At 36.2% G+C, this 15,284-nt stretch overlaps 1 protein-coding gene across 1 annotated transcript in view; it reads right to left on the reverse strand.

Annotated features, from left to right (window-relative positions):
• Positions 1 to 1,939: 1,939 nt before the first annotated feature.
• The window catches only part of LOC101891180 (uncharacterized), a 177,457-nt gene continuing 164,112 nt past the window's right edge, over positions 1,940 to 15,284 (reverse strand). The window contains exons 6-7 of the mRNA XM_059121988.1: positions 9,289 to 9,678; positions 1,940 to 4,116 (exon numbers count right to left, since the gene is read on the reverse strand). Coding sequence (XP_058977971.1) covers positions 2,304 to 4,116; positions 9,289 to 9,678 — 2,203 coding nt within the window. The 3' untranslated portion in view covers positions 1,940 to 2,303. The remainder of the gene's footprint in view (positions 4,117 to 9,288; positions 9,679 to 15,284) is intronic.

Below are 15,284 nucleotides of genomic sequence, written 5' to 3' on the forward strand. Positions count from 1 at the left end.
GGTAGAATTGTAGAATTGTCCCTGTGGAATTTAAAAGTAAGAAATCCAAGATCGTTTATTGAGACAAGCATTTCTTAATGTCTTGTGGCTACACCTTTTTGGAATATAACGTTACTCGGATGGCACAAGCCATGTGTAATCGTCAGTCTGTCCATATCCATTTGTAAACACAGTAAAGGTCGCAATTATGATCAGATCCTCATGAGTTAGGTTTAATATAATAGAAATATGTTGATGGGGGAGATGATCGCAAAGAGGTGAAGGGAAATACATAGGGGTGAAATGGACCAAAAACTGATTTTTTGCTGATTTTGCAGTCGCTCTATAGGTTATAATTATAGACCAATCGGAACGTAATTCTGCGTGAGAATAAATGTTAGGACAAAACAAGAGCCCAGCGGGAATGGAATATTAGAATTTTTATGTAGAAAATACAACATTTTTAGCCAACTACGAATATTTTTTATATTCAATTAGGATCCAAAATGTCAAATAGACTCAAATTAACGTGTTTACTTGCCAGTGAGGTCAGCTGAAAATGTACACCTTCGGTTGGCCACCAGAACTCAAGCACCGGCCATGGTGATGGTGTGGGCCACCATAACAGCCGATGGTCGCTCTCCGCTCGTATTAATCGACCGTGGTATCAGATTAAATGCCGAATATTATAGAGAAAATATTCTGGAGGGTGTATCAAAGCCTTGGACACGCAAACAGATTGGACGCAGACCTTGGACATTCCAACAGGACTCAGCACCATCGCACTCAGCACGCTCCACCCAAGAATGGTTACAAAATGAGGTTCCTCGTTTCATTTCCAGCACACAATGGCCACCAAAATCTCCTTGCTTTTGGAAAGCAAGGTTGGCACTAAAAAATACCAAAGTGTAGATCACCTCAAGCAGGCGCTTCTCCGGGAATGGGCCAAAATACCGCAGAGCAACATTGAAGGCCATAATTCGTGTCAAAGGTGACTAATTCGAACAAATGTAAACTTATTCTATAATTTGATGCTATTTCCGACATTCAATAAAATTTAAAAAAAGTGAAAATTATTGCGTTTTTTTATCTCACCCTGTATATTATTAATCAGCGATTTAGCTCTGTCCGTTGGTCAGTCTGTTGTAATCACGTTAGAGTCACAACGAGTTAATATAGGAAGCTAAAATTTTGCAACGATCAGTCTTTTGTCTGCAGGCAGTTCAAGTTCCAAGATGGGCTATATCTTGCCACGATATCGTATAGCCCCCATATACCGGTACCATACGATTTTCCGTATTTTGATGATTTTAGCCACATTTTAATGGAATTATTTGAAATTTTACACAAGGACTTGCTTCTGAGTACTTTACCCACTGAAAAGAAATAGGTCCACGATATCGTATATGCCCAATATAACGGTACATCCCGATGTTCGGTATTTTCATGATTTTAGCAAAATTTTTGACCGGAGATATTTCATATTTCGTATTTAAGGTTCGTTCGTGCATTTTTATGTGGGCTATATGAAGACGTGGATATTAACATAGACAATTTTCCGTCATGGGCTGTAGTACCCATGCCCATGACAGAAAATTGTCTATGTCCATATCAACGTCTTCATATAGCCCACATATAAATGCACCTCCATTTATTCGGTATTTTGATGATATTAGCGACATTTGTACGGGAATTCTTTCCAATTTTATATTTAAAGATCGTAATGGGTACTACGTTCGAGCGGTATTTCTCGACCGAATTTTTTGGACATTTTTTCTTCAAAATGGTGAAGGGTTCACCGACCGAACTTAGCTGCGTTTTTACTTGTTTTTTTTTTTTTAATATATAAAAAATGCCAATTTTTCTAATTTATTGAATCATATCACAAACGAGAAAAAAATCTTGAAAAAATTATAAATCTCCATCAATTCTAACCTTATGCTAAATCATTTCACTTACTCTTATACCTATACCTTAAGTTTAAGTTTGTAACAAAATTGTTCTCTTTTACTCACGAAGAGAATTCATTCCTTCAAGCTAAAGCACCATTTTATTCTAATTCATCTGATTTTCACAAAATGTTCTCTTGAACCAAAAAATCTTTCTCACTCTCGAATAAACAAATAAATTGGTTGTATCTTAAACATTACCTCTGTGATATCGTCATACAGCCGAACGTTGCACTCACCACTGCCGCCAAGAACAAAAACTAACTAACTTTTGGTCACCGCAGCACTTTAAACCTCCCCTTCTCTTCTCATCTTCTCTTGACCTGGAACGTTGTGGATTTTCGTTGTTGTTTTTCCCGATCACCTTCTACCTCTTTACAAATCGGCCAAAAAGTTCTCCCTGAAATCCAATTCCGGATGTGTGGAATGTGACGAGGAGCCATGCCCATAATCTCGCGATTTCATTGAACTGCGAGCCGATGAAGAAAACGATGAGGTCCTTCCACTGCTGCCACTTCTACGTACCATACGATTTTCAATCACAGACATTTTGGTCAGCGGCTGGGTGGGATCCAATTCACCAAAGGCCCCAGCTATGAGGTCATTACTGTGCAAGGAGTTGAAACTGTCACGCTTCGACATGCGATGTGAAGTGGCCGAGCCGGGATTGTGATGGGAGGAGGATTTTCGACTTAAACGCCGAGAGTACTGATACTGGACCGCACCACTAACGGCCGGCGCTGAGCTGGGCAAAATGGCTGTGGTATCGCCGGGCGTGTAGCTGTCAAAGAAATCCGAGGGTACCTCTTCATCAATGCTACAGCGTTGTGAAGATTTGGTTGAGCGCAAGTGTTCATCATCATAGGGTAGCATGTGGGAGCTGTCCCCATCATCCTCATTCAGACCGGACGAAAGGCTATAGCCATCGTTGTTGGTACGCAGGGGATCTGTGGAGGTGGGCACCTTGGCCGACAGCGAGGTAATGGAAGTGTTGTTGGATTTTTCATATGAATACGAGTCACGTTTCGGTTTGGGTGACCTTGGACAAATCTTGCCAATATCCGGTAGACGTCGTCGCTCACCATCCCGACGCTTTTGTGATTCATTGTGACTGTCACGCTGCAGCAACTCCTGCATATCAATGCTGGAGCGCTCACGTTCCAACATATCAATTATTTCCATTTCACGAGCCAGGGTGCTGGACGAATCGATGCGCGAGAATGTTGAGCTGCCATCGTCAAAAGACATATCTCGGGTGCGCATACCACCCATGATGGAGGAGTAAAGGGACATTCCGCTGGGTTTTTTGTCATAATACGGGGGCAGGGCATTGCTGCTGCCATTCGAGGAACCCTGGACAATCATGCCACTGACAATCGAAGAATCACCATCCCCATCGCCAAAGCTGCTGACATCGCCATCATCGCCCAGGCTGCTGTTGCCATTGCAATATGTCGAAGCTGTGATGTTGGAGCACGAACGATTATCCAAGGATTCCAAAGTCAATTTGCGTTGACCTCCCAATCCAGTCGAGGGGCCGTTACTTTGGGCACTCACTATTGAACCACCCCTCCTACTGGCCGCCGTCTTTGCCTTGCCATCCGAAATAACATTGATGCGAACATCGCTGGAGTGTTGCTGCTGCTGGGCCACAACATCTTTGGTGCGCTTATATTTCTTGGAATTTTCATGAACAGCATTATTGCTGTCATTACCGAAAGTGGCATCGGAATGCTTTAAGGATTTGCCGCCGTCTTTGTTGCGTTGCCGTGGTGGTGGTATTCGGGCGGTTAGCTGTGGTGCCATCGCATCTTTGTTGAGAGAATTTTGATGTTGATATTTTCCGTTGGCTAATGTTTTAATGTTTTCCGGCTTTTGGGATGACATCGCCTCAACAGTGGATCCCAAGATATTCTGGCCAGGACTGCCAGTGCCACACTGGCCACTGACATAGGGCTCACCATTCAAGATGATAGATGTGGTGGCCTGGGTGGTATTGGTATTTTCATCTTTTTCAATTGAATTGTCACTGGGATTACCCGAGCGGCCATTGCGTCCTCCTCGACTGCCGCCTCCGCCACCACCACGACCATTGGCATCCAAGCAGCCATTGCCATTTGCATGGGATTTATGGGGCAAACGTTTGTTAGATAGGCGGAAGTAGCCACGTAAACGTTCCTGCTCCTCTCTATGGAAGAGACATCACCATCATCATCACCATCATCATGAGGAGGAGAACCATCATTATTTGTTTTTGTTGTTTTATGTTGTTTGCCATGCCATGAAAAGAAAAGAAACGAAAGACAAGAAAACAAACATCAGTTTAGTTTATGCTTAATATTCTCTTGATTTTATTATCTCTTTGCAAGGAGTTGGGGGGGGGGGGTGTAGGCGAAGAGATACAAAAATTACAAAGGAGCTTGTCGCCACAGGCTTTTTTATTTCTTGAAAAGCCATAAAGTTAATCGTAACCTAGCAGAGCTTAAACTAAAACTGACAACTTGCTTTACCTTATCGGAGTCTTAGTTTGAATAGCTAGGACCAATTTCGTTTTTGTCGTCGTCAGAGATCGGACAATGGTAAAGTAGTTTTAGTTTATTTTTCTAATTTCGTTTTTTTTATTGCAATTTTTTATGGAATATCATAAAACGGACAAAGCAACAGGGATGAGATATTTGGAGGAAATTAAACAAAGAAAGTTAGAATTAAGGTAGAGATTTGGAAAGGAAAAATAAGAAATATTTTTAAACAATAAACAAATAAGGTTTTATATTTATTAAAAATTAAGACAAACAATATATAATATATTTCAACAGCCAGTAGTGTTAACCAACCAATGGTGTTAAAATCGAGGATTTTTTAAGAATAAATTTCAAGGTCCACTAGAGCTTTAATCGTGGATTTTTTAAAAATTATTTTTCAATGCCAATCGTGGATTTTTTAAAAATTATTTTTCAATGCCAATCGTGGATTTTTTAAAAATTATTTTTCAATGCCAATCGTGGATTTTTTAAAAATTATTTTTCAATGCCAATCGTGGATTTTTTAAAAATTATTTTTCAATGCCAATCGTGGATTTTTTAAAAATTATTTTTCAATGCCAATCGTGGATTTTTTAAAAATTATTTTTCAATGCCAATCGTGGATTTTTTAAAAATTATTTTTCAATGCCAATCGTGGATTTTTTAAAAATTATTTTTCAATGCCAATCGTGGATTTTTTAAAAATTATTTTTCAATGCCAATCGTGGATTTTTTAAAAATTATTTTTCAATGCCAATCGTGGATTTTTTAAAAATTATTTTTCAATGCCAATCGTGGATTTTTTAAAATTATTTTTCAATGCCAATCGTGGATTTTTAAAAATTATTTTTCAATGCCAATCGTGGATTTTTAAAAATTATTTTTCAATGCCAATCGTGGATTTTTTAAAAATTATTTTTCAATGCCAATCGTGGATTTTTTAAAAATTATTTTTCAATGCCAATCGTGGATTTTTTAAAAATTATTTTTCAATGCCAATCGTGGATTTTTTAAAAATTATTTTTCAATGCCAATCGTGGATTTTTTAAAAAATATTTGCAGTGACTTTATAAGATTTTTTTTTTTTGGGATTAACAAAGTCATAACTCTGGATTATTTAAAGGACATTATCAGGAACTTTTTATAGATTTCTTTCTTAGGGCTCACAGAGTCATAATCCTATTTTTTAAGAATATTTATCAAGGATCAATAAAACCATAATCGTTGATTTTTTAAAGAATATTTTTCAAGGACCAAAAAAAAAACAATAATCCTGTATTTTTTTAAAGACTATTTTTGAATAAACCATAAAACCATAATTGTGTTTTTTTAAGGAATATTTTTCAAGGGTCAATAGAGTTATAATCTTGGATTTTGAAAGAATGTTGTTCAAGGCCTATAAGAGTCATAGTCTGGATTTTTTAAGAATTTTTTCAAGAGTTATAATCTCGATTTTTTAAAGGATATTTTTATGGGTCAATAGAGCAATAATCCTGGTTTTTTAAAAATATTTTTAAAAATCCTCGTTTGTCCCAGAAAGAAATATGGGCCTCTGCAAGTCCTTAAAAAATATATTTTTTTTTAATTTAAGTATTGGCTTCTGCAAGTCCTTAAGAATATTCTTAAAAATCCACGTTGGTCCATAAAATAAAAAATTTAAAAATCCAGGTTTAGTATTGTTATTTGTTGCTCTGATGGCCTATGATGGTCTAACTTCAGACTGCTGTTATTTCCAAGCCACTCGGCCGACAGCTGTTAAAATTTTACCAATTACAGCTCATTATATTGTTTATAAACGTACAAAAGTTATTCGTGATGGAATTCAAGCGTTATTTCTTTATATTTCGCTGGCTATCGTCAGAGCACTCCAGCATTTAAATGTGAATAAATCTTTTGTGTCTCGTACATTGCTCGTTACCGTTACCCGACGTCAAGGAAGTGGACGTAAGAAAACAGCAAAATCAGCAGAAATGGTTCGAAAAGTAAAGAAACGACTTGATCGAAACCCGCGTCGCAGTGGCCGAAAAATGGCTCGTGAGCTGAACATATCGCAATATTCCATTCGGCAAATATTTAAAAATGAGTTCAGGGTGAAGCCATCGAAATTCCAAAAAGAGCAAGAACTTATACCGCAACAGGCTCAAAAGAGCTAAAGAGTTGCTTCGCTTGGTCGAAAGTGGTGAACTGACGAATTTGGTTTTCTCCGCTCCGATGAGAAAACATTCGTTGTCCAGCAGTTTGTAAACAAACAAAATGATCGTGTTTACTTGCCAAAGAGGTCAGCTGAAAATGTGCATCTTCTGTTGGCCACCAGAACTCAAGCGCCGGCCATGGTAATGGTGTGGGCCTCCATAACAGCCGATGGTCTCTCTTCGCTCTCATTAATCGACCGTGGCATCAGAATAAGTGACGAATATTATCGCGATACTATTCTGGAGGGTGTATTAAAAACTCCTAGAAACAAAAACGCAAACATTTTGGCCGCAGACCTTGGACTTTCCAACAGGACTCAGCACCCGCCACCCAAGAATGGTTACAAAATGACGTTCCTCGCTTAATTTCCAGGCAAGGTTGGCACTAAAAAAAAAACCCAAGTGTCGATCAACTTAAGCAATCGCTTCGCCGGGATTGGGCCAAAATACCGCAGAGCAACATTCGGGCAAAGGTGACCAATACGAACAAATCTAAACTCATTCTAAAAGTTGATGCTATTTCCGAAATTTTTAGCTTTCATTCAATAAAATTTAGAAAATAAATTAAAAATTATGGCGTTTAACTTTGTTGCAGTTTTTTTTTTTATCTCACCCTGTATTTATACGAAAAGTTTTACATAGTACAATATTTAGTTTTGGCTGAAGGAGTAGAGCCGAAATCCTGAAATTTGGTATAAATTTCCAACTGTGAAATCATATTTGGAATTGAGATCTCTGTTAGTCTGGAATTGAGATAAAAAAACAGTAAAGAAAGTCCTAAAGTCGGGCGGGGCCGATTTTATGATACCCTACACCACTTTGCTAATTTAGTTGAGCTCCACATAACAATCAAGGGTTTTTATTAGAGAATTCAGTCATACACCCTATGATTATAATTATAATTCAAAGGACTAAATATGCCAAAGCATTTGCATCTTTCAAATTTGGACTTGTATTGTCCATTTGGTGCACAATTAATTTGAAATCGGATAAAGATATATATGGGAGCTATATCCAAATCTGAACCGATCTCGATAAAATTTAGCAAAGGTATTTCTGAGCTGTATTTGATATATTTCCCCAAATATTGTTGTTACAGAGTGCATATTACGGCTGCGGAGGACAAAAATAACAAATCGGATGAACAATATATATGGGAGCTATAGCTATATCTGAACCGATCTTCACCAAATTTGGCTCATTACCTTCTAGACTCAATTCGGTCGTATGTGCCAAATTCCATCTCATTTGGGCAAATATTAGACGTTTGGTGTACAATAAAGATAAATCGGACGAAGTGATATATGGGAGCTATATCTAAATCTGAACCGATCTCGATAAAATTTAGTAAAGGTATTTCTGAGCTGTATTTGATATATTTCCCCAAATATTGTTGTTACAGAGTGCATATTACGGCTGCGGAGGACAAAAATAACAAATCGGATGAACAATATATATGGGAGCTATAGCTATATCTGAACCGATTTCGATCAAATTTGGCATACTTATTTTCAGGCTCAATTTGGTTGTATGTGTAAAATTTCATATTATTCGGGCTGATATTACACGTTTGGTGCACAATAAAATGCAAATCGAACGAAGATATATATGGGAGCTATATCTAAATTTTGACCGATTATCTCCAATTTCAATAGGGTTCGTCCTTGGGCCAAACAAATGTTGTTTGGAAAATTTCATCTCAATCGGATAATAAATGCGACCTGCATTTTGTTCGCAAGAATACATGGACAGACGGACTGACCGACTTGCATAAATCAACTCAGAAAGTGATTCTATGGAGATCCTCAAAAGTAACTATGGGTCTATCTCGCCTCCTTCTTCATGTTACAAACAAATGCACAAAGACATAACACCCTGACCACCTTGTGGTGTAGGGTATAAAAATGATAAAAATCACTGAATGTTGCTATATTTGGTATTGGGTGAAGGGATGGAGCTGAATCCGTGAACTTTTATATTTGGATAACTGTTAGTGTCTAGAAATGGTTTTAGCTGACACTTGTTAATAGAGCTATGATTCCGGATTTTTTAAGAACATTGCTCAAGGGATAGTCATGGTTTTTTTAGAATATTTTTAAAGGGCAAATAGGGCATTTTTCAAGGGTCATTAATAAATAATTGTGATTTTCTTAAAGCTCTACTAGAGCCACTCTGTATATATTTTTAAGAATTTTTACGAAGGACTCTCAAAATATTACAGTTCCGTTTTTAAGAGGATTATGAGGAATATCATTTTTACTTGTCAAGAATTGTTGTAAAGCACTTCAAAAGTAATGAATTTTTTAGGCATTTTTGTAGGAAAAATTTTCAAGGGTCCTTACAGTTATGATCTTTTGCCTTAATTTTCGAATTGTCATATGGACCTTATACTTTGGAAAAAACCCTGAATCTTATGTAAATTTAATGAAATTGCCAAATAAAATTAGGATGAGCAGTGCTCCAAAATATATTTTCATTCCCCTTCATTTCTGGCAATTCCCTTAAATATTTCAATAAATTTCAATTACTAAACTTTGCCATTGACCCACAATATCCACGTCTAAACAATAAATATTAATTATATCTATTTTTAATTTCCCCTCCATTTCTATTTTTAGATCTTTTTTCTCCTTCATCTTCACTTACCTTGGCAATATTTGTGAGGCATAAATGCACGGAAAGATGACGGTCGGCAAAAAGGCAATCCAAACAAACATCAAATAGGTAAAGTCAAAATGTTTTTGATTTTCGTACGTCTCCTCCATAGAGAGTCGGGCAAAACGTAAAATCATCAACGGACACAGACAGACCACCTGGGCAGCAGCCATGCTGCCAAAATTGCGTTGATTACGCTTCTCTCGATTAACATCCCATTCGGCACTGTAGAGATCATAGGAGCGAGTGGCCGTTCCTGTCGAATATGGGCCACTGTAGACGGTGCTGTGATGACTGTTACCATTGAGACCACTGCCGCCACCTATTGTCGCGGTTGTTGCTCCACTATAGGAACGTTCCACTGATGATGCCGATGAATTGCTGGAAAGAATGCAAAGAAAGAAAAAATTGTTGTAATAAGTATGTAATGAGTTGGCTTGTTTTTGTTTTGGATTTCAGATTTTTTTTTTGTAATACTCTCCACCGTAGTATGGAGGGTATATTAGGTTTGTTATTTCATTTGTAACACCCCGAAATATACACTTTAGACCGTACAAAGTTTATATATATATTCTTGATCAACATAAAATTCTATGTCCGTCCGTCTGTCCGTCTGTGGAAATCCGTCTATCTTCCAAAAGATTTGAAGTAGGTTGATAACATTTATTTAGATGTGTGGTTGGTCTGCAGGACTTTTGGCATTAAAAATGAGCTATATAAGTCCACTTGTTGGTGTAGCCCCCCATATAATGGCACATCTCTATATTTGGTATTTTGATGAATTTTGCGACAATATTCACCGGAATTCTTTCAAATTTCGTCTTTGCAGTTCACAACCGATACAAAAGCCTGTGGCAGAAAATTGCATATGCAGGTCCAGGTCTTCGATACAGGTTTTCTACGGTATTTATATGATATTTTTCAACGAGTTTTTTTTTTAATTTCCATAATCCTTCCAAATGCGGGAGGTACTCAAAAAGGTACTCGGCCGAAATTACTGTTTTTTTTTCTGAGAGCTAAACGTAAGGGAATGTTTAAATGTGAATTGCATGACTAAGCTACGAGTAAGAATGTACAAGGAAATTCCTCAAAATACCAAAAATTTTCGTCTATAGTAGATTGAATATGAGGTACCAGATATAGTCGACCGTAGTATTCAATTTTTATTCTTCATCTAATCGAACATTTATATACAATTTTATGCGAAATCATAAATTCCATATTCACATCAGGTTTCTGGTTGAGATAAATATTTAGTAAAGAATCGCTGACTAGTTTCGAAATGTGTGACAGATAAAAGTAATGTTAATTTTGACCCTTTATGTGTGAGGTACCAAAAGGGCTTGGCAGATGTATATCGTCTCCGCCACACAGATCTTGCCTTAGCAAAAATATTTGGGTGTGTGAAATGTGAAGAGAGTTGGATGCTAATTTCGTTTTCTTTCAGCGTTTTGTTCTTCAAAATCTTGAACCCTATGTGGGTGAGGTACCAGAAGAAATTATCCGATCTCTACCATATTTTTAACAGATCTCGTGTTGTGTACCAAGGTGTACCAAGTCTGGAATGGTTCGCAATTTATGAGCTTCATGGACATTCGAAATTCTGACCCTTTGTGGGGCAGGTACCAGAAGGAGTGAAACGATATATTCCATCTTCACAGCAGATCTTGCGTTAGTATAAATAATGGGATGTGTGAAATATGAAGAGAACCGAATGATTATTTCGGATATTATAATCGACTTGGTTATTCAAAATTTTGACCCTTTGTGGGATACGTACCAGAAGGAATGGTTCGATCTCTTCCATCTTTGTAACATATCTTGTGTTGATAGAAATATTGAGATATGATAAGTGTAAAGGAATCGGATGTTGAAGTCGCGTTTTACGAACTTTATGGATATTAAAAATTCTGGCCCTTTGTGGGGGAGGTACCAGAAGGAGTCAACCGGCATATCCCACCTTCACGGCAGATCTTGTGTAAGTAAAAATAATGGGATGTGTGAAATATGAAGAGAACCAGATGCTTATTTCGGATATTATAATCGTTTTGGTTATTAAAAATTTTGACCCTTTGCGGGGAGGTATCACAAGTAGAGGACCGATATATTCCATCTTCATACCAGATCTTGGATTAATAAAAATATTGGGATGTGTGTAATTTCAAAATAATAGGGCTCTTATATCATCATAAGAGTTATAATTATTAAAAATTTTGACGTTTTGTGGGAGAGGCAATTGATGGTGTGGACAGATATTATCCATTTTTGCACCTAAAATAGAACTTACGCAAATATTAGGATTTGCAAAGTTATAACAAAATTAGACCATTGCTCCCTTTCTGTGCGAAAAAAATTTTTTGGGCTAATAAAATTATTGGGATGTGTTAAATTTGAAGACAATCGGACTCTTTCATCACATTTTATAAGAGTTGTAATTATTCAAATTGTTGACCCATTGTGGGGGAAGTACTTGATGGAGTGGACCGATATTGTCCGTTTTCGCACAGAAGGACATTGCTAGATCGATTCCAAATGTCCTGAAACGGATTTGATCCAAAGAGACCTAGGTTCTAGAGCAGTTATTTCAATGAGGCACGTTTTGCTCATATCCAATGACATATAACCTCTGTAGCCATACGCTGAGGGTAGAAAAATTGTCATTTGGAAATATGGGGAGGTTGAACGAACAATTTGTTTTCCCGTTCGTTCCTTATGTAAAGGTTTGAGGTTCTGTTGTTGCTTTTGTAGATTTTTAGAAAATAAGAACTCTGTGGATCGTCGAAACAATTTTCTAAATAATTCACGACTAGGCCTCTGTGGCTTGTTGAATTGCTTTATAATATACGTTTGGTCCTGCCAAGATATTCTTAAAAATCCACGTTTGCTCTTTCAAACCAAGCTTGGTCTTGCAAAAAGTATTCATGAAATTTCACACATTTTACTTAAAAACCTTCTAAAAATTGTCATTCAGTCGTTAGAAAATATTCTATTAAACCAACTTTTGGTCAGCGAAAAAGTATTTTTAAACTCCCTTGAAAAATAAATAGAACAGAACAGTAAATATCAAAAATCCACGTTTTTTCCTTGAAAAAGTGCTTAAAACAATATTGGTACTTGAAACAATATTAAAAAAAATATCTCAAAATTCCAGGTTTGGTCCTTAAAAAATATTCCTAAAAATGTAGATACAATCTTTAAAAGAATGTTCTAAAAATTCACGTTTGGTCCTGGATAAAGAGGTCTAAAAATCCGCTTTGGGTCCTTTACAGCTTTTTTTTCGTAAAAAATCCTGATTTAATCTTTAAAAAAATATTCTTAACAATTCATGTCCCTGAAAAATATATTTTAAAACGTCTGGATTTGGTCCTTGGCAGAATGTCCTAAAAAGTCCAATTTGGGTCCTTGATAAATTTGCCGCAACAATTTGGTAAAAAAAAAACAAAATAATCTTTCAAGCATTGAAACAAAAACATTTTAAAAAATCCACTGTTGCTCCTTGAAAAAATATTTTACAAAATTAACATTTGCTTCTTGAAATAAATTTTTAAAAATCGAAATGGGGTCCCAAAAAAATGATCATAAAATCCACGTTTAGTCCTTGAAAAAATATAAAATATAATATAAATTCCTATTTGACCTTTAAACAGATTACGAACGGATATTCGTACAAGTGTTGGTCATTCGTAAAAGCTCACAACAGGACAGGTGATGTGATGCGAATACTCTGGTATTTCATAAAATGCTTTGAAATTTGATTCTTAATTAAGAATGCAATAGATTAATGTGCAATTTGGGGGAGCAATATTAACAAATAAGAAGGTTAACGCTAAGAGGAAAATACTAAAATGAAATTTGACTCAATTTTCCAAATTCCTTGAAAATCTACGTTTTGTCTGTGAGACAAAAAATCCACAAACTTACGCTTGATTTTTAAAAAAATATTCCTCTAAAAATATTGTTGAAAATCCACTTTTGATCCTTGAAAACATATCTATGTTTTGTCCTTGAGAAATATATTTTAAAATTACCGGTCAGATAGTACTTTTTTCCACATTTCCAATTTTATCTCTAAAATACACTTTATTTATTATTTAAAAATTTCAATTATCTACGTTTCCACACAGGTTTGATATATCCATCTGCTAAGTGCCAATTTCTTCGTGACTTCATGTGGCAGGTATCTGCATGCGGTGGAGAGAGAATGTTGTGGTTGGTAAGCAATTAGATTAAATTGTCAATAAATGTTAAGACCAACGCACACCGCACACAGCAACCGCCAAGACAGGCCACACTTGCAGCCAACTGATGTCTGTGGCAAATTTTAAGACCATTAAATATATGTTTATAGACTTGCTTCGCGTTTTGTGGGGAAAAAAGAACACAACAACAACAAATTCTAAACAAACAACGGCAAGTCATTTGTGTAGCAGTTGTTTGAAAGGAAGAAACCATCCAGGCTTCCTTTCCGTGGCAGCATCTAATTTACACTGTTGGCTTTCAATTTCTTTTTTTTTTTTTTGAAGAAGAAGAAGAAGAATTCTTCTGTAGGTGAAGAAGAGAGAGGGAGAGGGTAGTATGTTTATGGGAAATGCAAAAAAAACGACCAAGTGTCTAACAGCTGTTTGGTCTGTGTTTTTAACGTCAATTCAATGAACCTAAAAGTATGCTTTACTTGTTCACTTCTGCTCCCAACAATGGCTAATGAACCTGGCAGGTATGCTAACAACTTAGGTCAGCGTTTTTTTTTTTTCTTTTTTTTTTTTTGTTGGATTCCTATCTTAACAGGTGTTCTCTTTAGCATTTGCTAATGTATTTTTAAGAAAGTTTATGAATTTTTAATGTAATTTTTATAACAAAAAAATTACATTGTTGTCAAAGCAATTTTGAGGAATTTGGGTTTTTGGTTGGTCATTTGGGAAGCAAAAAAAAAATCTGAAAAAAAATGGAAAAATAATTTTGTTAATAATACCTAATGACTTGCACAAATTTAAGGAGACTAATAGCAACTTTAAAATCTGCAAAAAATAGTAAAACAAGTAAAAAAGCTGTAAATTCGGTCTGTCCGAACTCTAAATACCCTCCACCATTTGAAAAGAATTTGGCAATTTTCAAAAAAAATGAAATCCGTTAAAAATTCTGTTAAAATCTTAAAAAAACCGAATGTAGCTGTTATATTAGGGTCAATACGACGACATGGACCTGCATAGGTAACTTTTGTGATACAATATTCAAATGCGAAACTTAGAAAAAATCGGAGAATAATGTCGCTAAAATCATCAAAATACCGAATATCTATACGACGACATGGACCTGCATAGGTAACTTTTGTCATACAATATTCAAATGCGAAACTTAGAAAAAATCGGAGAATAATGTCGCTAAAATCATCAAAATACCGAATATCGGGATGTAACCTTATATGGGGGCTATACGAAGACGTGGACCTACATCGTCCATTTTCTGTCTTAGGCTGTAGTATCCATTACGAATTTCAAATACCAATTTTGAAACAATTCCGGTGAATAATATCGCTAAAATCATCAAAATACCGAATATCGGTAGGTACCCTTATATGGGGGCTATACAAAGACTTGGACCTGCACAGACAATCTCTTGGCATAGGCTGTAGCACCCATTACGAACTTCAAATACCAAATTTGAAACAATTCCGGTTAATAATGTCGCTAAAATTATCAAAATACCGAATATCGGGAGGTACCGTTATATAGGGGCTATACGAAGACGTGGACCAACATAGTTCATTTTCTATCTGCGGCTGTAGTATCCAATACGAACTTCAAATACCAATTTTGAAACAATTCCGGTAAACAATGTCGCTAAAATTATCAAAATACCGAATATCGGAGGGAACCGTTATATAGGGGCTATACGAAGACGTGGACCTACATGGTTCATTTTCTGTCTGAGGCTGTAGTATCCATTACGAATTTCAAATACCAAATTTGAAACAATTCCGGTGAATAATG

Source organism: Musca domestica, unplaced genomic scaffold (genome assembly GCF_030504385.1).
Source record: "Musca domestica strain aabys unplaced genomic scaffold, Musca_domestica.polishedcontigs.V.1.1 2, whole genome shotgun sequence".
NCBI lineage: Eukaryota > Metazoa > Arthropoda > Insecta > Diptera > Muscidae > Musca > Musca domestica.